General features: G+C 37.2%; 1 protein-coding gene and 1 pseudogene across 5 annotated transcripts in view; both read right to left on the reverse strand.

Annotated features, from left to right (window-relative positions):
* TUSC3 (tumor suppressor candidate 3) overlaps positions 1-25024 on the reverse strand; it is a 245212-nt gene that overhangs the window by 11106 nt on the left and 209082 nt on the right. For 3 of the 5 annotated variants that reach the window (XM_058289935.1, XM_058289934.1, XM_058289933.1), the window contains one exon: positions 18148-18605. The exons of the other annotated variants lie outside the window; for them this stretch is intronic. In XM_058289935.1, the coding sequence (XP_058145918.1) occupies positions 18598-18605 (8 nt within the window). In that variant the 3' untranslated portion in view covers positions 18148-18597. Of the gene's footprint in view, positions 1-18147; positions 18606-25024 lie in introns of those variants that run through there. 5 annotated transcript variants of the gene reach the window in all.
* On the reverse strand, positions 8360-10092 carry LOC101415916 (calcineurin B homologous protein 1 pseudogene; annotated as a pseudogene).

Raw genomic sequence — 25024 nt, forward strand, 5'->3', positions numbered from 1 at the left:
CTTTTGATGTGTTTTTATCAAGAAAGGAGGCTGTATTTTGTTAAAAGCCTTTTCTGCATCCGTCAAGATGATTATGTGGTTTTTTCCCCCTTCAATTTGTTAATGTGGTGTATTCATTGATTTTCATGTTGAACCAACCTTGTATACCAGGAATAAAACCCACTTGATCATGATGTATAATTGTTTTAATATACTGTTGGATTTGATTTGCAAGTATTTTGTTGAGAAGTTTTGCACCTTTAAAGTTTTTTGGAAAAGTTTAAACAGGATTGTTATTAATTCTCCTCAGAATGTTTGGAAGAGTTCACCTGTGAAGCTTTCTGGTCCTGGACTTCTTTTTTGTTGAAAGATTTTTGATGACTGATTCAATCTCTTTACTTGTAACTGGTTTATTGAGTTCCTATATTTCTTGTAGAGTCAATGTAAGTTGTCTGTGCATTTCTAGGAATTTGTTCATTTCATCTAGGTTGTCTAATTTGTTAGCATATAATTTCTCATATCTTCTTATCCTTTTATTTCTGTGGGATCAGTCTTAATGTCCCCCCTTTCATTCCTGATTCTATTTATTTGCAGTCTTTTTTTTTTTTTTCTTTGTTAGTCTTGCTAAGGAACATCAGTTTTATTGATTTTCTCTAAGAACCGTCTTTTGGTTTTGTTGATTTTTCTGTTTGTTGTTGTTGTTGTTCTCACTTTCATTTATGTCTGCTGTAATCTTTGTTATATCTTTCTTTCTGCTTACTTTGGAATTACATTGCTCTTCTTTTTCTACTTTTTCCAGTTGTTCAGTAAGAGATTTGATTTTATTAATAGCTCTCTCTTCTTTTTTTAATATAGGCATTTAGGGCTATAAATTTGCCTCTCAGCACTGCCTTCACTGTATCCTATAAGCTTTGATATGTTGTGTTCTCATTTTACCTCATCTCAAGATATCCACTAATGCCTCTTTATAGTTTCTTCTTTGCCACACCAATTGTTTAGGATTATGTTGTTTAGCCATTGTATATATGCAAATATTCCCCTTTCCTGCCTATTTCCAGCTTCATTACATTATGCTCAGAGAAGGTGCTTTGTGTAATTTCAACCATCTTAAATTTATTCAGAGCTGTGTTGTGGCCCAACATGTGGTCTATCCTGGAGAAAGATTCATAAACACTTGAGAAGAACATTTAAACTGCTGATTTAGGGTACAATGTTGTGTATAAGTCAGGTCCAGCTAATTTATCATATTGTTCAAGTTCTGTTTCCTTTTTGATCTGTGTAGTTGTTCTAGCTATTGATCTCAGTGGTGTATTGAAGTTTCCAACTATATTGTAGAGGTGTATATTTCCTTTCAGTTTTGTCAGAGTTTGCCTCATGTATTTTGGAGCACCCTGTTAAGAGGCATAGATATTTGTGACTGTTACTCCTTCCTGGCGGATTGTGCCTTTTATTAATATGTAATGGCCTTCTGCATCACTTATCAATTTTTTGCATTTAAAGTCTTTTTTTTTTTCTTCTGAAACCAGTATAGCTATCCCTGTCCTATTTAGTTACTATTTGTGTGAAATATCTTTTTCCAACCCTTCACTTTCAAGTCTATTTGCATTCTTGCATCTGGGATGAGTCTCCTGCAGACAGTATATGGATGGCTCGTGTTTTCCTATTCATTCTGTTAGCCTATGCTTTTTGATTGTGGACTTTAACCCACTAATGTTCAATGTTATTACTGTAAAAGCAGTACTTCAACCATTTTATCCTTTGGCATTCATATGTTATATCTTGTTTTTGTCTGCCTTTTTACATTTTGGTCACCCTTTCTGATAGTCTTCACTTCTAAACTCTCCTCCAAGCTTCTCTCTCATCTTGTCTTTTCTGGTTACAGAACTTCCTTTAGAGTTTACTGCAGAGCTGGATTCTAGTTTATGAACTCTCTTAGATTCTGTGTATTGTTGACTATTTAAAACTCACTGTCATAATTAAGGACAGTTTTGATGGATAAAGAACTCTTGGCTGGCAGTTTTTCTCTTTCAGTGCCTTAATTATATTATACCACTACCTTCTTGCCTCCATGATTTCTGAAGAGAAATCCACATTAAGTCTTATTGGATGTCCCTTGTGATATTTTGCTATTCTTTTGTTACTTTCAGCATTTTCTCTTAATCTTTGACATTTGGCATTCTGAATATTATGTGTTTGGGGGTAGATCTAATTTGGATATATTCTAATTGGAATATGCTGTGCTTCCTGGACACATATATTCATGTCTTTCATAAGAGTTGGGAAATTTTCAGCCATTATGTCCTCAAATACTCTTTCGGCCCCTTTTCCCTTCTCTTCTTCCATCATACATGTTGAAGCACTTCATACGATCATTCAAGTCCCTGAGCCCCTGCTCAATTTTCTTCATTCTTTTCTCTCTATTCTTGTCTCTTTTCAATTTCAGTGTTCTTTCCTCTATATCACTAATTTTTCCATGATTTCAAATCTGCTATTGTCTGCCCCATTGTATTTTTAATCTCACTTATTGTGTTTTTCCATCCCATAAGCTCTAATTTTCCATCCAAGATTTCAAATTTTTGTTAATGCTCACCCAGTGTCATCTTATGTCTTTTATTTCTTTAGCCATGTTGTCCTTTAACCCCATGCTTTGATTTAGGAGATTTATATGATACTCATTGATTAGCAATTTCAAGTCCTGTGTCTCATCTGGAGCTTTGATTTGTTCATTTGCCTTAGTCATATCTTCCTTTTGCTTTGTATGGCTGTAAGTTTTTGCTGATGCTTGGGCATCTGATTCTGAGGCTGAGTTTATTCTGATGTTCAGTCTCTCTCTTAACATTAGTAGTAGCTGTGTGCTACCACTGTTCTTTGGCTGTTTCAACTTGTTGTAGATATTTTGAATGATCCCTCTTTAACTGCTTAAACCAGCTAAGGACCCAGTAATAGAGTGCAGGTCAATTTCCAAGGACCTTGGCGAGGGGGGCAATAAAGGCACCTGTTTCTTGTTTTATTATTATTTTCCCCTTTTCATGCACTTTTCTGTTCTAGCCAGAGGATGGCACACTTTGGCAGACCTCTCAGCCCAGACCCCAGTTGCTGGGGGGAATGCATTCAGTCTAACTCTGTGGTGCACGGTGCAGAAGCAATGTCCTCAGGCTGGCAAAGTTTCCCAGAGGCTGCTCTTTTCCCTTGGCTTGCTGCACCCTCACTCCCTCTGCCTCCTCCTCAACTAGTCCAGGGCAGTAGGGAGGGTGTTTGAGAAGGCAGACTGTCTTTAGCTCCCTACAGGCTCAGTGCAAACAAAGTCACTGCCCCACCCTTGACGTGTGCGACCCCCTCCAATTCAGACCAAGTCTGCTGGCCAAAATCTGAATTTGCTGTACGCTGTGTCCCTCCCTCTCCCCTTCCTTTGGGAAGAGGACCCTGCAACCCCCTTAGTTTACAGCCACTGCAGTCTGCAGACTGTTAACTGGTGCTCACTGCTGCTTCTGCAGCTCTATCAGGATTTTACAGCCAGCGGAGGTGCTTTCCCTTCTCCCCTCTCTCCTCTGGGTGGTGCCTTACCTTCCTCTGGTGTCCTGAGCCCCAGAGCAGCCCTCCACACAGTCTCCCCTGTCGTCTGGCTGTTTTTTTCTGGGAAAGAAGTGTTCCCTTTGCCTCTCTAATGCTCCTTCTTCCCGGAATTCTGGAGTGTAATTATTTTAGTGGACTTTGGATTTGGTTTGCTGGTAGTTAGAGGACTTTTGCATCTATATTCATAAGGAATCTTGGTCTGTATTTTTCTTTTCTTGTATCTATCTGGCTTTCGTATTAGGGTAAAACTGGACTCAGAGAATGATTAGGAAGTGTTCTCTCCTTTTCTGTCCTTGGAAGAGTTTGTGAAGAATTGGTGTCAATTTTTCTTTAAATGTTGGTAGAATTTACCAGTGTAGTCATATGGCCCTGGGCTTTTAGTTTTGAGGATTTTCCTTATAGGCCTTCCTTGGAGATGTATGCAATAATGTGAATATCACAATAAAATGAGTCACACAGCTTGTTTTGATTTCCCGGTGAATATAAAAGTTATGCTTATATTACACTGTAGTGTATTAAATGTGCAATAGCATTATTTCTAAAGACAATGTACATATCTTCACTAAAATGTGAAAGAGACATGGCATGAGCACATGGTGTTGGAAAGATGGTACCATAGACTTATTTGATGCAGGGTTGCCACAAACCTTCAATTTGTAAATAAACACAATATCTGCTTAGTGCAATAAAACAAAGCACACTTGTAGCAGTTTGGTTGTTTATAAATTCCAAAAATAGTTACTGGATTATGTTTATAAACTGGTCTGTCAGAGGTGTCAATTTTAATTGATTAAATTATGATCAGGATTTTGATTGGGCCACATCCATAGGATGTTGAGTCCCCACTCCCTTGGTGGGTGGGAACTTACAGAGAAAAGACATGGCAAAGTTGGGAGTTTTGAGCTAGAGCCTGGGAAGTGAAAACACAGAAGAACACAGAGGAACAGAGATGGCTCCTTAGACATGGCAGAGGCCCTGAGAAGAGAAAGAGCCTGATAGTCTACAGCTGGCCTTGTAGAACTAGCAGAGGGGCTGAGCCCAGAGAGAAATGGAGCCCCAGGAAGAGAGGAACCCAGGAAGCCTGAACTCTTGGTAGATGTAGGCAGCCATCTTGCTCTAACACATGGCTACAGACTTTGGTGAAGGAAGTAACTTATGCTTTATGGCTAACTGTAAGCTTCCACTCCAGATAAATACCCTTTATAAAAGCTAACAGGCTTCTGGTATTTTTTATCAGTATCCCTTTGGCTGACTAATACAACAGTAAAACAAGATATGCCTGAACTGATTCCAACTCTTTACTTGTTATAGTCTGTTCAGGCTCTATACTTCTTCCTGAGTCAATTTTCTAAGTTTATGTGTTTCTAAGCATCTAGGTTATCTAATTTGTTGGTGTACAACTGTTCCTAATATTCTCTTAGAATCCTGTTTACTTCTGGAAGGTTAGTAGTCATGTTCCCACTTTACTTTTGGGTTTTAGTAATTTGAGCCTTCTTTCCTTTCTCTTTGTAAGTCTGGCTAAAGATTTGTCAATTTTGTTCATTTTTTAAAGCCAACTTTTGGTTTTGTTGATTTTCTCTATTCTATTACTCTATTCTCCATTTCATTTATATCCATTCTAATCTTTATTATTACATACCCTCTTGCTAGTTTTTTGTTTAGGTTGCTCTTGTTTTACTAATTCCATTAAGTATTAAGTTCGGGTGTTGATTTGAGATCTTTCTTTTTTAATGCAGGTGTTTACAGCTATATATTTTACTCTGAGTACTATTTTCACTGCATCCCTAAGCATTGGCATGTTGTATTTACATTTTCATTTGGCTCAAAGCACTTTCCAGTTTCCCATATGGTGTACTTTTTGATCCATTGATTATTATGGTGGCTTGGAACTATTACCCCAGAAAAACATCTTTTTAAACTTAATCTATTCCAATGGGTGTGATTCCATTATAAATAGGATATTTGAAGAGGTTACTTCAGTTAGGGTGTGGTCCAGTTGAATAGGATGGATATTAATAATTTTACTGAAGGCCTTATAAAGAAAGACACAGCAAGCAATCAGAAGCAGGAAGCCAACAGAACATGAAGAGAAAAGAGAAGCCAAAGAGGCCGCCATGTGCATTGCCATGTGACAGAAAAGCCAAGGACTAAGGATCACCAGCAGCCAGCAAAGAATGCCCTAGTCTTCTCAGAGAAAGCATTGCTTCCTTGACTTTGGATTTCTAGCCTCAAAGACATGAGCCAATAAATTTTTGTTGTTTAAGCCAATTATTGCATGGTATTTGTTTTGTCAGTGAAGAAAACTGTTAAGAGTTTGCTATTCAAATTTGACATATTTGTGAGTTTTCTATTCTTATTCCATTGTGGTCAGAGAGGATACCTTGTATGACATCAGTCTTTTGAAATTTATTGAGATTTGTTTGCCTAACATATGGTCTATATTAGAGAGTGTTCCATGTGCATTGAAGAAGAATGTGTATTCTGTAGTTGCTGGTGGAGTATTCTGGATATATCTGTAAGGTCTTATTACAATGCATTTACATCCTCTATATCCTCCTTTATTTTCTGTCTAGTTATTCTATACATTATTGAATATGGAGTTTTCAAATATCCAACTATTATTATAAAACTGTCAATTTTTCCCTTCGATTTTGTCAATTTTTGTTTAATATATTTTGAGGCTTTATTAGGTATGTGTATGTTTATAAATGTTAAATCCTCTTGAAGGACTGACCTTTTATCAATATATAATATCTATTCTCTTGCACATACTTTCTACTTAAAGTCTAATTTTTTCTGATGTTAGTATAGCCACTTTAGTTCTTTTTTGATTACTATTCCATGTAATATCTTTTTCCATCCTTTTCCATTCAACTTATTTGCATCTCTGGGCTTAAAGTGAGTCTCTTGTAAACAACCTATAGTTGGATTATATTTTGCATCCATTCTGCCCATTTCTGCCTAAAGACTGAAGAGTTTAATCCATATACTTTTCAAGTACTTACTGATAACGTGGGACTTTCGCCATTTTGTCTTTTGTCAATCTTACACCTTTTTTGTCCTTCATTTCTTCCATTACTATCTACTTTTTATTTAGTTGACTATTTGTAATAAACCATTATGAATCCTTTCTCATTTCCTTTTGTGTTTAGATATTTTGTGTTTACCATGGATGTTAAATTTAACATCCTAAATTTATAAAAATCTCATTTGAATTGATATCAGCAACTTCAATAGCATACACAAAACATGCTCTTCTACATCATCCCCCCTTTGCTGTTGCTGCAGATTATAGTTTTATACATTTGGTCCAAAACCATAGATTTTTAAATTATTTTTTATACATTTCTGTTTTAGTTCCCTAGGCTGCTTAAAGCAAATACCATGAAATGGTTCTGCTTGAACAATGGGAATTTATTAGCTTTCAGGCATTATTATATCTGTTTTAACGATAAATATTTGATGGATCAAGGAAAACAATTCTAATGGACAATAAGGCACAACCATGGATTAAATCAGTTTGCTATACAGCCAAAAGGCGGGGAGGGAAGCCATAATCTTAGGAACTTTAAATATGCAAGTCAAGGAGTCTCTGAAGTATCTCTCTAATAGATCAGTATCAGACAATTCTTCTCTTTTATACAATTCCTATATTACATCACTTAACCACCAAGTCAAACTGATACTTCATAAAGAATTCATCATTCATTTATACTTGAGCCATCCAGCCTGGCCCCTCTGCCATGCCCTACCTCTTCCCTGTCCCTTTGCCAGTGGTATTCTTCAGTAATTCCTTTCCTTAAGAATTGTGTGAACTGCTTGGATAACCATCCAAAGCAAGCAAGGAAGGAGGAAGCTAGGAAGCAAGCAGTTAATCAGAGAAAGTCAGCTGAGCCCAGTATATGAATGGATATTCATATGGACAGACAAGAGGATGGCAACAGCCTGATTTAATGAGGCCTCAATGAAACAGACTTTGGCAGATAAATTGTTCTGGCTTGTTCAAAGGCCTGTAATGCCACTCAGGTTGTGCCACCAGTGGCAGAGCCCTAGTTCCTAAGGGATTAGCAGAGGCCTACACAAGGAGCTAGGAAGTGAGTATAATCAGGCAGCTAATGTTACAATACACTCAATGCTCTGGACCTGTACTAGGAGCTGACTATGGATTCTAGGATAATCAGTTGCCAAGTGTAAAGTTCACAGATAAATTTGTGCAAAACCTGAAGACACAAGGGTGATCTTTAAATCTCTTGAACTAGGATAAGTTAGGTTCTTCTGTAACACTAATCTTTCTACTTGGTACAGTGAAGTGGAAAACATTCCAATGCACGTAACACTGAGGCTTAAACCATGCTGCAGAGGAGTGATTCAGGAGGCTTTACAGCTTGCCCAGCCCCGCTGTTCAAAAGCCATGAGAAAGTCTTCAAGCACATTGTGGTACTGTGAGTCTTTTGTGGACCCCAGAAAATTATGTTCTTAAACTCACCCATTCCTGTGTGTGTGGGACCCTTTGATTGGATTGGATTTAGTTGAGGGCTATTTGATTGCATTGTTTCAATGGGGCATAGCTCAGGGTGGGTCTTGGTCCTCTTGCTGGAGTCCTTGATAAATGGGAAAGAGGAGGATGCAGAAACAGAGAGAAGGCCCTGGAAGCCAGAAGCTGAGAGGAACCACTGAGAAGCCAGAGGCTGTAAGCAGTGACACTCAGAGGAGAGGGGAGAGATGAGCAGATGTTGCCATGTTCCTGGCTGCCCATAGCTGCAGCTCAGGAAGGAAGCATCTTTGATGGTGCTTTGATTTGGACTTTTCAAGGCTTCAGAACTGTAAGCTTATAAGTTAATTCCCACTGTAAAAACCAACCTATTTCTGGTATACGGCCTTGGTAGCCTGTAGTGAATTAAAGCACATATTATTAGAGCAGCCATTCTGGTGGTGAAGGTGCCCCCAACCTAAGAAACTTCCAGATATATGGCTACTTTCTAAAGAGTCAACATTGCACTAAGAGTACCCATGTAGGAACAGAGTAGAGGACAGAGGTAGAGTAACCGGAACAAGCCACTTAAAAGACTATACCTCTCACCAAGGCTACCACCTTTCAAGAACATCTCCATCCAGCAGCCCTTTGGTGATAGAGCAGAATGCAGGGAACAAAGAGACAGTCACATTTTTCTGGGACAAGTGTTAGTTACCAAAAAGCTCCTAGAAAGGCAACACCCTGGACACCCATTTAAGACTGCAGGTAGATAAAAACTGCCAGACCTCTGAACTATCCTGCCAAGTCAGAATTTATTTAACAGGCATAACTTAGGGCACCTAGTAGAAAAGAAGGGGATTTTTGAGACTCAATAAAAAGCAGGAAGTTGAAAGACCAAGTGATTGGTATGTTGGGTGACAGAGAAATTGGAAGCAAAGGACATATAAAAAAGGTTTAAGGAATATGCCAAAACCTAGCTGGAGGGAAGATAGCATGGCTACAGCCTACATCCAGTAAAAGAACTTGGCTGGCTGATTTTGGGCATGATCCCCTCTCTCACATTTTCAGACTGAATGGGTGTGTAGCTTTCAGCAGAACAGGGAAATGAGAATGACTGAATGGATACTGTAAAAAAATAGACTGAGTATACCATTCTGCAATGTCCTGTTTACACCAAAAGCATGTTTGTGTTGAAAGAACATATCTGGGGTTGTCATGCAACAGCTGTAGTACCCTGGGGTGGAGGTCAGGCTGGTGGAAGGACCCTCAAATTCCAATTCTAAAATACTGGAAAGCATTAGAGGGTTTGGTCTCTTTCTTTGGTGAATAAATTGGATGCTCCTTTTCTGTTCTTGAGTTTCACCAACACCTTAACAAAATCTGTGAAAGATACGGCACTGTCCCCAACCTGACCAGCTTTCTGGATGGTCCTGTCTGCAATGCTGCTGGCTGCTCTGAGATACTCCCTCCCACCATCATGTATAACACCTGTAACAGCTCATTGCAGGAGATCTTGTCACCATTATCCATATTACAGTTGAAAATCAAAGTGTAGTTGGTTGCTTTGGCTGCTGAGTAGTTCTGGTCCATTCATATCTTTGCTTTTTTCCTTATTCTTGGTTGGAAATGAGCCAACGTTCTCATGAATTTACCTGGTCCTCTTCCTCTGGAAAGGAGGCAGTGATGATCTGGTCTCCCAATGGGTGGATGGTAAATTCTAGAATCTGCTGGCAATTTTCCTGGCTTAGACTACCATTCTCTCCTTTGTCCAATCTGGTGAACCGGCTATCGAAGTGAGTAATTTGATTATGGGAAAAGCCAGTCTCCTTCTTGATATCCTTGAGCTCTTTGTACAGTATTGTACAGTTTTGAGGCTGACAAAATGTCCAAATCAAGGGATCATAAGACGATTTTTTTTTCCTGAAGACTGACTGCTGGCTATCCTTGGTTCTTTGGCCATGTGGCAAGGCACATGGAAGAGTCTGCTGGTCTCTCCCTTCTCTTCCAGGTTTTGCTGATTTCAGCTTCTTGCTTCTGTGGCTTTCTCTCTCATTTTCTGTATTCATTCTATTTATACAGGACTCCAGTAATATGATTAAGACCCATCCTGGTTGAGGTAGGGAACGCCTTAACTGAAGTAAAGTCATCAAAAGAACCTACTTCCACTAGGTTTGCACCCATAGGAAGAGATTAAAGAATGTTTTTCTGAGGCACATACAGCTTCAAACCACCATAATTTGTAATTAAAGTCATGTTATAAACTAAAAATACAGTAGTATTGACATTAATTTTTCCCCATGCAATTATTCCTTAAGTTATTGTCTTGTGTCCTTTCCTTTCATCCTGAAGTACCTCCTTTAGCATTAACTGAAGGACAAATCTAGTGGTATCAAATTTGCTAAGCTTTTAACTGTCTTAACTTCTTCCTCATTTTATAAGGATAAAATATCATTTGGGGATACATAATTCTTGGTTGACAGACTTTCCTTTAGGAACATTAAATGTCATCCCACTGCCTTCTGACTTCCATGGTTTCTGATGAGAAATTAACATGTAATCTTATTAAGGATTCCATGTATATGGTAAGTTGTTTCACTGTTGGTGGTTTTAGAATTCTTTAAGTTTGGCACTTGACGTGTTTTGATTATGATTATGTTTATGATGTGTTTTGGTGTGGATCTCTTTGAGTTGATCCAATTTGGAGTTCCTTTGGCACCTTGGACATGTATATCAAGGTCTTTCAAAAAATTTCAAAGATTTTCAGATATTTCTTAAAATGTTCTTTTAGCTCCTTTCTCTTCTACTTCTGTTTATGTTTATTTATGCAATTGATGGTGTTTCACAAGTCCCTTAGGCCCTGTTCAATTTTTTTTTCTTTTCCTCAGACTAAATAACTACAATTTTCCTATCTTCAAGTTTACTGATTCTTTCTTCTGCCAGCTCAAATCTGATGTTGAACCCCTCTAGGGAACTTTTTAATTTCAGTTATTCTACTTTTTCAGCTCCAGAATTTGAAGCCTTTCTAAAATTCTACCTCTATATTGAATTTCTCCTTTTGTTCATGTCATTTTCATGATCTTCCATAGGTCTTTTTCCATGTTTTCCTTTAATTCACTGAACTCATTTAAGAGAGTTTAATGTCTTACATTAATAATTCCAATTCTTTTTTTTTTTTTTTTCAGGGATGGTTTCTGTCACTTTATTTCATTCCTTTGAATAGGTCATTTTTCCTGTTCCTGTGTATGCTTTGTGACTTTTTATTGAGATTTTTACATTTGAATTTTTTTTATGTGTTAACACTGGAAATCAGATTCTCCCCTTCCCCCAGGGTATCATTTTTTTCTTATTGATGAAGGCTGTAGTGGTCTATTTGTTGTGATTTCTCCAAACTATTTATATACAGACTATTCCTTGATTGTGTAGTTACTGACATCTATTCTTTTAGCTTGTATTCAACTAGTGCTATGACAAAGATTTCCTTTCATGCGAGGATCTAATACAAACAAAGGAAAAAACAACTCTCTCCCAGTCTTTGTAAACTGGCTTTGTCCTGGGCTCTTCTTCAGTGCTTAGCCAGTTTTGCAGTGAGTGGAATGTACAGCCAAAATGAAAACTTCAGTTCCTCTCAGGTTTTTTCTGAGCACAGTATTAACCCTGAGCATGCAAGTAGCATTATAAAATCCCACATATACACAAACACTCTGAATGTCCCTCTTTCCCCAGGAAATTCTCTACAGCCTTTCCTCCCAGGTTTAATGCACCTGTAGGTCTCAATTGTATGCCTCAACTGTAGTCTTTTCCTCCAGGGAGCTGGACTTGAGAGTTTTTATATTGTTTTAGGGGCCATGCCAGTTGCTTCTATGTCAAGAGTTCTGGGTTAGGTGATCGATGCGTGATTAGGATCAGTCCTTCAGGCTGCTATAAGATAGGCTGTATGATAGACTGAGTTATTTACTCCAGGAAAAGACAGCTTTTAATCTGTAGTCCTGTGGGTGTGAACCCATGTAAATAGGACCACTTAAAGATGTCATTTTTAGCTAAGGCGTATCCTGACTGAATGAGAGTGATCTTAAACTAGATTATTGCAGGCCTTATAAAGAGGAATGAAAGTCACAGAGGCAATAACAGTAAGGAATGTGATGGGAGGCAGAAGCCAAGGAACCCAAGGATTGCCAGAACCAGAACACTGCAGACTCTGGGAAGAAAGCACCTCCCTGCTGATACCTTGCTTTTGGACTTCTAGCCTCAAAACTGTTAGCCAATAAGTTCTTTTTGTTCAAGCTAACCCATTGTATGGTATTTGTCATAGCAACCTAGGAGAGTTTTTGGTGCCAAAAAATGGAGTGGTATTACAAAAAACTAAAAATGTGGAAGCACCTTTGGAATTGGGTAATGGGTAGATGATGGGAAAATTATGAGGCACTGGGTAGAAGAAACCTTGGTTACCTTGAAGAGACTTTTGGCAGAAATACGGATTTTAGAAGTGCTTCTGGTGAGACCATGAAAGAAACTTAGTTCTTAGAAACTGGCACAGAACTTGTCAAAATTGTGTTCTGATGTAGGGATGGAAGGCAGAACTTGTAAGCAATGAACTTGAATATTTACCTGAAGGAATTTCCAAGCCAAGTGGGTAAGGTACAGCCTGGTTTCTCATTTCTACATACAGTAAAATTGGAAAAGAAAGGGGGCAATTGTGGACTGGACTCTTAAGCACAAGGGAAGCAGTTATTATGTTATGGAAAATACTCAGTCTATCCAGTTAGCATGCTCTGAGATGAGTGGCTCTATCAGGGCCCTCCCTGGTGAGGTCCGAGGAAAGCATGGCCCTAGGTGAGGCTGTAACTGCACCAGCCTTTGCTAAGGATACTAGGCCTCCACCTTATGGATCCAGTCAGCCATCTCAGAGGAAGTCAGGATTGGAAATATATTTGTCTAGGAAGGCTCTGTCAAAATCCTTTCATCTGGTGGTTTGGAACCACTTGAGCAGCATGCAAAGCTGACAAGACTTTATGAAAATTGTATGAGGACTACTGCCATTCTGGACTGAATGGACAGAGAAGGTATAAACTGAAGGAAAAGTGACTTCAAGGACAGAATGATGGAAAAGGTCTGGACTGAAGAGATCTCCCTGCATGACAAGAGAGGGCCCACACATGCATGTGGAAAAGGGGGGTCCAACCCTGCACTTCAAGGCGGCAGGCCATTGGCCCCAAGACTTAGGAGGAGTGGGTTCTATCCTGATGCTTAGGGAGAGAACTGCCACCATCCCAAGCCCTTGGAGAGAGCTTGGAGTCCATGCCCTGGCATTTGTAGAGAGCCTGGCTGCTGTACAAGCACTTGGAAAGTGTGGGGTTGCCACTCCAGCAGCCCCAGAGAATAAAGCATCAATTAACAGATGACGCAAATGGAGTTTGCCCAACTGAGTTTTGAAATTGCTTGGGACACATGACCACTGTTTTCTTTGTAATTAATACCTTCTGGAATGTGAATGTCTATCCTATGCCTGTCCTACCATTGAACTTTGGAAACAGAACTTGTGTTCTAGCTTTCACAGGTCAACAGAGAACTTTGCCCCAGGATGGTCCACATCCATAACTAATCTTGAATGACTTAAGGCTTTTGGTACATTGTGATGCTTGAATGTATTTTGTGTGCGGGAATAACATGTCTTTATGGGGTCCAGAGAGTGGACTATGGTAGACTGAGTTATATACCCCTGAAAAAACATTATAATTTTAAGCCGCATTCCTGTGGGTGTGAACCCATTGTAAATAGGACCGCTTGAAGATGTTATTTTTAGTGGGCCAACTAAATGATAGTGGGTTTTAATCTGAATTAAAGGCTTTATAAAGAGGACCCAGAAGCTGCAGAATCAAGAAAGGAGAGGACAACACTATGCGATGTGAGGCAGAAATAAGCCAAGGAATCCCAAGAATTGATGGCAGCCAGTACCAGCATGCTCCAGACTTGGGGAAGAAAGCATCACCTTGGACTTTTACTAGTCTGGAAAATGTGAGCTAATAAATTCCTTTTGTCCGAGCCAACCAGTTTGCCATGGCAGCCTGGCAAACTAGAACAGGTTGGAAAGGACATACATACATGGCATTCTGTGATTATAGTGTGCTCGGCTCCCTCCAGGAACTGGGGCCAGTAACCCATACTGGAGAATGAGCTTCCACAATGCCAAGGCAGGGAGGGGAAAAGGGAAGGGGTAGCAAAAGTGCCATGAAGTTCCACTACAATTTTTTAAATCTCTTTTTCTTGAAACAGGGTTCACTTGGTTGCTGTAAATCTTGCACTATTTCAGGAGTTCTGAGAATGCTGGTCCTGCCATTTTCTACTTGTTTTTCATTGCTGTTGTGGGGGAATGGGATTTTGGAGCTTACTTTGCCATGTTGCTGATTTGATCCCTTATTTATTTGTGCATATTAAATGCAGCCAACTTGGATTTCCTGAGAAGAGACCATACTTTGTTTCTTTGCATGCCACATTTTTTTCTTGAAAACTGGACATTTTCAATATTTTAATGTGGTAACTGTAAATTAGATTCTCTTCCCTCACCCAATGTTAATTGTTGCTGTGGATTTTAGTTATTTGAACACTTTACTATTTTTTCATATAAACTGTATTCTTTGTTGTGTGTTGCCACTGAAGTTTCTCTTGTTAGTATAGTGGTAGTTTGTGGTTTAAAAAAGCTTTCCTTAAATAAATGCCTGGAGACATATACACATGCGGGAAAAAAATGAAAAAGAAAAAAAACTTTCCAAATGTTTATAAATTGGCTCTGTGTTGGAGCACTCCTTCAGTGCTTTTTCAAAACTGGTTTAGCATTCATTCCTGCTTGTGCTGAACCTAAAGATTGGAGAGGTGAAAGCTTGGGGGTTTCTTGGGTTTTCTCTGAGCAGGTATCCTCTTCTGAAAATGTGCATAGCCTTCTAGAATCCCTGAATATATGAGAGATTTTAAAAGTCCTTATTCCCCAAAGTAACTCACACCCCAGCTTTTCCTCCCAGGCTTCTTGTTGTTGCTTGTCCCAACTGTTGTCTTTTGCCCCAAGGACATTAGCTTGTCATTTTCCTTTCAGTGTTTGAGAACACCCTCCATGTAGCCGACTCTGCAGAAAGACTTCTGAATTAGAAAAAGTAAAATAAGCCCTTACATCAGTCCTTCAGGGAGCTTTAAGACAGGTACAATTCCTTGAGAACAAGGTCCACTCTTACCCTCTGGGAAACGGGAACTGGCATTGGGAACATGGGCTCCATTTTCAAGACTGATGCTTATCTAGTGAGCAGTAGGGTAAGACTAAGGTAAAATGCCACAAAGTTCTCCTACCATGATTGTCATCTTTTTCTTGATTAAATATGCATTTGGTGGTTGTAAACTTTTGAGTTCCAACAAATTTGATAATTCTTCCTAGTTTTTTCCAGTGTTTCTGGTATTTCCTACTCTGTCATTTTTGCTGACATCTATGCAGAATTTTTAATGGAAGTAAACACATCAACGTTTTGGTGAATGTGGCTTATTTTCTATTATACTTTGAACATGGCACTTTATTAAAACTTTAATAGCAATAGAAATACTCAGACCCTCAAGTTTAATACACTATAAACATTTACATGTATTTCAGGTATATAAGAAGATAAAAAAGGAGCATGGAAAAATTCATAAATGATAGATTGCCCTTGAACTATGTAAGGAAATTTAGGAGCTGTTGCATACTTGTAACATTTGAACATGATTATCTACCATGTCACCCTGGGTCCAGTATTAGACAACAATACTTTTTAATACATTATTGTTCTGACCCAGTATAGCATCTTGTTGAACTATGAAAGGCACCTTGTTTTAATATATTAAGCTTAATGTTAATAAGCTTTGTGTATTCTGAGGAACATTATCTAATAAAGCCCATTTACATATCTTATCCCTGTATGCTCTAGCTAATGTATTTGCCTGTCACTAGTCCTTCTTCATAAAACACGTTGAACTACACTGATCTGAAAATGATATATTATGCCTTATTTAGAATAACCACTCCCTCATGTTCCCCTAGGAATGTCTCAGACAATACAAGAAAGGGAATACTTGTCAAGCTCTAGGGCTACAAAGATCTAATCTCCACGAATCACCATGCCTGTTGAATTGTAGTTGACAAGGGATATTACTTTATGTGCAAAATAAAATTACAGTAAGCACATAACACTATTGGTCTTACTCATGTGAATACCTAATTCAAGAAACAGTATGCTGAGCAAAATGCAACAAGTAATTCATCAGCTGTCATTGTAAAATGAAACTCCGTTAGATGGAATTTTATATTAGGATTTTTCTCTCCAACTGAGCAGAAATGTAATCCCTTTTATTCCAACAGTATATTGTTAAATATAATTTTTATGATCTTCAATACAGTGAATTCAGTTGAAAAATGACATTGGAGAATATACTAAATAAAAATTCCTAAGACCTAATTATTTATCAAAGGTAAAAAGTTATTATTGTATTATGTAATTTTGCAAATACTACATTCTGAAAGCAAACTATATTTGAGCCACTCTTTGTAGTTTTGCCTATAGAAATTTCCAATAATGACTTATCATGAGGCAATTTTTTTCCCTCTACTGTGACCTTGAGAGACACTTCCCTAATGTGCAACAATTGCCTATAAAGAAGTCACATCTCCTTAAACTGAGATTCTGAAAAAAATTTAGAAGTTAGAACGGTTTTTAATGTTCAGAGGAAATTACATACTACAGGCTAGAAAACATTTATGAGTACAGGACAGGGAAATACTTCTTACCTTGGTCAGTGTCTGAGAACTACTTGACTTTGGTAATGATTAAACATTATTAAACTTTATAGAGAGATTAGAAGTCTTTCGTCAATATAACTTTATCAATTTTATACTAAGTAGAAGATTAAATTTCAGATTTAAGGGACAAAAGTATTTGTAGTTAAGAAATATTTATGATTTGTAGTAATATTTGGCTTCAAACTCCATATTGTAATGTCTGTCCTAAATTAACCTCAGGGAAGGTAAAAGTACTCAAAGGACTAGGAGGTACGTGTTGAAGGTGACCCAGGGATAAGCACCCACCAAATGATTACTCTCTTACTGCTTTTCCCCAAGTGCCGTCTCAGTACTAAATTTCTTCATCTTTGAACAGGATCTACAGACTTAATATACTTTTAATAATAGATTTGGGAATATGTGATAAGTTTAATACAGTTTGAATTATTATGTAGTTTTCACTGAATATCATTATATTTTGACAAGATAGCATTCATCTTGTTAGAACACATACAGCCTTGGGATATAACCTGAAATACATAGGTACAAAAGAAGTAAATTCAGTGGTTGTACATTGTGTTCTTATTTGAGCCCGCATAGCTAGAATTCCCAGTGAACAAAATTCCCCAAGGTCTGTTATACAGAATGTAATGAAAATTAGATAAGCCTAAAAAAAGAGAAAGAACCTTACTGAACTGATTAAAAAACTATGCTCCTAAATCTGTCTTAGGGTAACATCACAGAAAATAAAAATTCATCTTTGAGTTTGGAAATTTGGTTATGATCGCTATCTCTTATTATTTTTGGTTTTCAGCTGCCTTTACTTCTACAAGTCAGATACAGTTTCCATTTTCTGTCTAATTTACAGGGTTGTTGAGGAGGAACACATAGCATGATGTACATGAAAGTGCTTTATAAACGAAAGTGGAATACTAACATTGTAGTGGATACACTCCTATATTTGGTTTTCAAGAAAGATTCATTGAGTCAATCATCTCAGGTTAATTGACCTTTTATCTGAATTTGGAGAATGAAGGAACAAGGTTTTGATGGCAAGCTTTCTCCATAGAACACAAGTGGAAAAGACCACAGTGAGTTATGTTTGTTATAACTCTCTATTCCTGGATGACACTTTCAAAGTTGGAGAGGAAACTAATTCTAGTGTGTGGCTCCCATCACCCAATGCCTTTGAGGAATGTTGATTTAGCGCATATTTACTTTATATTTCTATCCCTAGAAGAACCTTCTATATGTTGGTTAGGCATCCAAATTGTAGGTACCATTCATCCAGCCCCCATCCCATATAATTATGGTTAATAAGAACAAAACAGTATTTTTAACAGTGCACATCCTTTATAACAGAAACTGCAAAAGTACAATTTTTTTAGTACATGACATAGTTTCATGCATATGACTAGTCCCTGTACAATCCTTAGAATTTTTTCACATACATTCCATAGGTTTCCTTAACTAACATTGCAGGTTTCTTTACTAATGAGGGAACAATTCTAAAACATGAAGTCATAATTACATTCATATTTATTTCAATCCTGTAGCACACACTGAATATAATATGCTTGAAAAAACACTTTCATGTTTCCTTTGTAGGTTATTCATAAATTAAATTTACTAATGAAAACCACATTTTAAAAAATTGTGCAAGGATGGGCAGTCACAATAGGTAAGAGAAATGAACTCAGGAATTCAAAAACAGTATAATGTCAGGAAGTTTATCTTCATGGTAAACATTCACTTTATGCAAATCCCACTTGGCTTCACTTAATTAAAAAGCTGAAAAAGAAAGAAAATTATATGATGAAAATATGGAAAACATAATATACTTTTTATTCCATTCTACATTAGTCCATGTAAATATAACATAAAAATGTCATAATTATTTTGTCACCTCATTGTAATTTTTACAGGGTCAGGGTAAGAGAAGATGCTGATGAGACTTGCATTTATGGTATTTAAGTTTGCATAAAATTACACATTTTTATAAGCTTTTCTCATTGCTGACTACAGCAATAGTTAAATCAGCATTTAAAATGACAATCTGGGAGAAATAAAGGGAATGTATTGAAATCAGTATTTGACGTTGGACATTCAAATGTCCTGAAGAAGATATTTTTTCCTCATCACTGAATCTATAATTAATTACATAAAGTGATTATTTAAATCCTTGATCTTTGGTTAATGTAATTTTTATTTTAATTATCTTGAACAGTCATATTGGGGAAGTGTATACATAAAACATAATAAAATTGTTATAGATTGTAATGAAACATCAACATAAAGATGCTTGTACATATAGAACAAAAGAAAAACCATGGTATTTTGTTTTTAACTTCCCTAATACCTAATAAAAAGCTTTAATATTATGAAATGACTTTTTAAAAACTTTTAAAATGGTAAGTCAATTTAAAAAACATTAAGTTTTTTTTAAGGAGGTATGGGGGATTGAACCTGGGACCTCATACATGGGAAGCAGGCATGCAACCACTGAGCTACACCCACTTCCCTATTAAGCTTTTTGTTTGATTACTGAATCTTTCTATTGATATCTCTTGCAAATTGACAATATAAGACAACCAGAGATAAACCAATTTTTAACTAAATATTAAAGCAAAAATGAAACTAATATAACTGTAATTTAAAAGTCATGCAGTTGGAAAAGTTTTCAAATGAGTTTAATATCTGAGTGTTTAAATTATATCCTAGGCATATATTGCTTTGCCTTTCTGAACCTCGGTTTCCTCATTAGTGAAAAGATTTGTTTTGGATGACCCTAAAGTTCTTTCTAGGGCTAATATTTTATGATTCTGTTGACACTGTGATACAAGTAAATATATAGCATATTTTTATTATAGAACATTACATAAAATACAAAATGTACATAATATATTTTAAATATATAAATTATACATTATAGTGAAAATTAAAATATTAATGAATTATGCAATAATTACTCTGGGTATCACGTGCTGATTTCTAAACACAATCAGACATCCCAGTTATAGTTACAACTGAAGTACTACAGAAGTAACCATGTTCGCGAAGACAGCAGTGAACGCGCCATGGCTGTAAGTTACAGCTGCGCTCAGTCCACATAATGCTCAACAGAACCGACGGCAAAGCAGAGTCACTCAGTGAACTCCGCATTTTCCTTCCTTAATTATAAGCTTGCACTGAAGGTGAAGAGAATTGAAAAATGACAGTTAAAGAAAAATGAAAACTTGACCATAAAGTACCTTAAACTGTAATTAAAAAACAAACAACAAAAAACCTGCAAATCCTGTTTTAGTTTCTCAAATTTAAAGACTGATCTGAAAATTTTAAGCAAGGTAACGCTAAAGATCACCTTTTATTATTGTGAAAAATATCACCATACTATGACCTTTTAAGATCCTTTTATATCTCCTATTTGGAGAGAGAAAGGCTAAGATGGTTCTATGTTTTAGATGTTTCTACATTCTGAGTAAAAGCATCTTTGTGAACACTCTCTTAAAATGTATATAAAAATATACTAAGAATCTTTAGTTACCATGCTATTGGTTCATGCTAGAGAGATTTTTCCAAATGGACATATTTAATTATTTTAAAAATTGTTACAACTCTTGCTTAAAATTATGCAATTTATATCTTATGCTAATATTTTATGAAATTACAGATTTATATTTCATCTTGAACTGGTCATTCTATTAACTGTGCCACAATAAAGGATAAATCCTATTGTATTATATTTAAAATGATCCTTAGTTAAAAGTTATACAAACCATTCTAAAATTGTTCAAGACACTGGAAAAATTTGATACACAAAAATATTTTGTTTAAAGTATTTCTTAGAAAGGTATTAACTGTTCAAATATTTCATGTTTGGTTTTATGTTCATTAATCTTAAATGTCCAAGGTTTTCCACATGAACGTTTTATACTGACATTCTCACTCAAGGGGCTAGTCCTCGTTTCTGTCCCTCAGGGTCAGACATAGAGTTTTTCTCTCTTCACGTCTACCTGTGTATTAGTATCGATGTCAAATCTAACATCTAGTTATTCTCCTAGATTTATGCTTTTTAGTAGTGTTTGGATATTATTTTTCTTAATAGAGTTTATCATAAAGATGTAGGAAAGGCTTTGGACTAAAAAACTGTCAAGAACACTGGAAACATTCTTTATTTGGCATGTGCTTTTCACTGTTGTAGTCCACGTCCTAGGAGCAGAAGAAGCTGTCGTGGCTGCTACCGTTGGCTTCCTCTGGCCTGCTGTCCACTGTCATGAATCTCGCTGTGCTAACAGTGGCCTACTCATGCAGCGTACTGGCTGCTGTGACAGGCCTGTTCAGTTTTAACTCAGGTAGAATATAAGATAGAGGTCAAGTGGCAGGTGGTGACTTTACACAGGGCATTGTGCAGTAAGCCAGATTACTTGATTATTGTTTGAAGAACATTTTATTATTTGAAGTATATTGAAGTACACTGGAGATGCAGAGGGGCCCTTTGAATACAGACAGGAATGGAATTCAATCTCAAAGCATTTCTCTTTAAGGTTGGCTCAGTCCTTGTTAATTCCTCATATTAGCAAACATCAAGCATTTGGATGAAAATGTAGTTTCTTGACTTAGGAGTGATGTTCCAAAGGTTCATTAGTAAGTTTATATTTGAAACTCAAAATAGATTTTTTTCTAAAGAAAAAATATTCAAAGTGATAGCTACTATCTCACATTTAGACAAAAAAGTCCATCAGGATTCAACAAATTTACTGACCATCTCTTACATATAGAAAGCTTAAAAAGGTACTGCAGGAAATGGAATGATTGACAGCCACGGACCCTGTGTTTTTCTCTAGAGGAGAGAAAGATCTGGGTACAATTAATTATAACAGAGCAGTATACCTGAATGATGGCAAGTCAAAGTGTGCAGGAATTCAAAAGCAAAGCAAAACTCTGACTTTGAGAACAAGTCAAATGAAGAGATGGCAGCCTAGGCTAAAGGAGTTGCATGAAGAAAAGCATTAAAGAAAGAAAATAAATCTCAGTGTTGAGTTCAGTATGGCTAAACCAGGAATCAGCACACCTTTTCTACAGAGGGCCAGAACAAGCGTTTTAAACTTACAGACCATAAGTCTCTGTTGAAACTACTCCACTAAGCTGTTGCAGTGTGAAAACAGCCATACATAATACTTAAAAACAAACAAGCCTGGCTGTGCTCCAATAAAGCTTTATTTAGGGACACTGAAATTTAATTTGCAAATGATTTCAAACAGTAAAAGCCATTCTTAGTTTGTGGGCCACAAAAGTGGCCAGCAGACTGGACTTACCTCCTAAAGCAGCAGTTTTCCAACCCCTGCAACCATTGGGTACCCTGAAGGCTGTACTATAAGAAGAAATGAGGAAAACGGATGTGGCTCAACCAACTGGGCTCCCATCTACCATATAGGAGGTCCAGGGTTCAATGGCCAGGGCCTCCTGGTGAGGGTGAGCTGGACCACGTGGGAAAGCTGCCCTGCGTTAGGAGTGCCAGCCGATGCAGAGAGCTGGCACAGCAAGATGATGCAATGAGACACAGGAGAGAAAATAAGATGTAGCAGAACAGGGGTTAAGGTGGTACAAGAGAGTAATTGCCTCTCTCCCACTCCAGAAGGTCCCAGGATCAGTTCCCGGAGCTGCCAAATAAGAATACAAGCAGACAAAGAAAAAACAGCAAATGGATAGAGACAGCAGACAATGGGGGGAATAGGGAGGGGGAAATAAAATAAATCTTAAAAAAAACAAAAAACAAAATGAGACAGATGACACCAAATGTAAAAGGATTTTTAAGGTGATTCATACAATGGAATTATTATATCACTAGTAAAATCATATTATAGAAGATTAGATAATCTTCTGAAATAAGATCATAATATATAAAAGAAAAAGGAAGCCACTTACAAAACATAGTATAGCCCTATCCTGGTTTAAAAATGAATATAAGATAAACTGTTAACATTTGAAAATCTGGGTGTAGGGATTATTGATAATTTTATTTTCTTCAATTTGTTTTTTAATATCATCTAGGAGAAACATGTATTAACTCCCCTTCATCTTTCTTGTTAGCTATTAATGGGTGTTGATGAAGGAGCAACATAACCAGGTCCATATCTTAAAATGGTAATTGTGGCATTACTCTAGAGTAAGGGATGAATTATGGAAGGGAGAGAAGTGAGGAGGCTAGCTGATAGTCTGAGAAGATACTGAGTATGTGAATTAAGACAGAAGCAGTGGGAATGGAAAGGACAGACATTCGAACAGAGGACAAGGATGAGGGGACATGGGCAAATGACGATAGGATTGTGGAAATAGCAGCATCTTAGGAGAACAGGGAGAAGATGAGGAGAAAATGGAGGCAGAAATGAAGTTGATTTTGGTCATGTTGATGGTGAGGTGTTCATTCAAGTCTGGTTCTAGATCTCAGGAGAAAGGTTAGGATTGAAGATGTGTATCTGGGAATGAGAAGTAATCTAAAAAGGAAAAGGAAGGTGTGAGAGTGCTACGTTACAAAAGCTATGGCACAAAGTTTCAAAGAGGGGACGGTCAACTAGGACGTGCGGTCACGGGGTTGAAGAATAAGTGACCTCTGGATTTGGTGAATGAGGTTGCTGAAGACCCATAAATATATCTACAATATATTTGTTCCTTTCCCTTCTTGTGAAATACTCTGAACAGGCACCAAGCAGTGCTCTTTCCTTGTGTTTTACTTTTTACTCATGTTGATTGAATTCCTCCATCTGTTTCTGATGTTTGCAAACCACAAAACAGAGACAAGTGTGCTTAAAAGAATGAACTACATCCACTTGGGAATTAGTAAAATCCTCTACTGAGATCTTCAGTCAGAAGGATTTTGTTGTATGCTGTCCTTACTTCCTGTTTCCAAACTGGAGAAGGTGTCAGAGATCTAATTGTTATAATGCCCTCAGTATCACAGAAACCCCATGTGACTGAAGAGCGGCTGCTCAGAGTTCGCTTTAGTACCATTCATAGAACAGGCAGGCCACTGGATGAATTTTCACTATTTCATTGGCCTTGTGGTTAGAACTCACTGATTAACTGCTACGATTCTTAAATTTTTACTCTATGTTCATAAGGGTTGTAAAAATACTGAGAAGTACATTATGTCTATTACCCACCAAAAGCCCTGGGACTCTCTTCCTCTTAATAGAAGATTACTGAACCCAGAAAGTCTTCAATTTTGAAACAAATGGCCTAAAAAAAGACCTAAAGAAATTTAGGCCTTTATTAGGAATAGGGAAAGAACTCTTTGCGGGGAGGGGGGGTGGGGTGGAAACTTTTCTGTATTTGTAGATAGCTACAGTCTATTTTCTGGCTAAGGCCAATTCTCTATACAGCATGCACAGAAAAGAACATATAGCAAAATTATGATGACTTGTTTAGTAATAATTAGGAATGATCAGAAATATGGATCCCAAAGAGCAGAAAAGCTACAATGTGGGGTAAGGTTGAGAAAGACAGCGAGCCCAGCGCTGCTGGACCACATGAGCCTCCACTCTTTCCTGGCTTTCAGGGTGCTGAGTGGTATGGAGGTTCTGCCATGGTGAGAAACTGTAACACTGCGAACGGCAGGCCCTTTAGCCACCTGTGGTGTGTGTCTGTACAGACTGTGCTCTTTGGGTTTAAGGGGGTGGGCCCCGCAGTGCAGAATCAAGTAACTGGAATCTGCTGTTTTATACAAAAAAATCACTAGATTTCTGTAGAGAATCCTATACCTGCTTATGAAAACATATCAAATAAAAATTTTTTAAATTTTCAGTAAGTTAACTATTTGGAAGGCTTTTTTTCCCTATTAATTTTGAATATTATGGTTAATACTGTTAATGGGAAAACGGATTTGAAAACATTTTTCCTAGGCAAAATTAAATGTATTTCTCTTGATTATTTTAGTTCTGCTTTTTCTCCTTAAAGTGACTAAAAAAAGAGAAATAACAAAATGAAATTTTGTTTTGTTTGGGGCAGCTGAGGTTTATGCAAATATGTGAATGAGTATTTGAAAAAGTATAGTTTTTCAAATGGTTAAATTCCATTTCATTAGTCAAAGTCTATTGCTGGTAACTTTTATCTGAATACTTGACCCAGTAGCAGCTAAGTATAACAGAATAGGCTGAACTTGGGATCGATTCCAATAAACAACACAGTTAAGAGTTATCTTACATTTGCAAAAT

The sequence above is a fragment of the Dasypus novemcinctus genome, chromosome 29, assembly GCF_030445035.2.
Source record: "Dasypus novemcinctus isolate mDasNov1 chromosome 29, mDasNov1.1.hap2, whole genome shotgun sequence".
Lineage (NCBI taxonomy): Eukaryota > Metazoa > Chordata > Mammalia > Cingulata > Dasypodidae > Dasypus > Dasypus novemcinctus.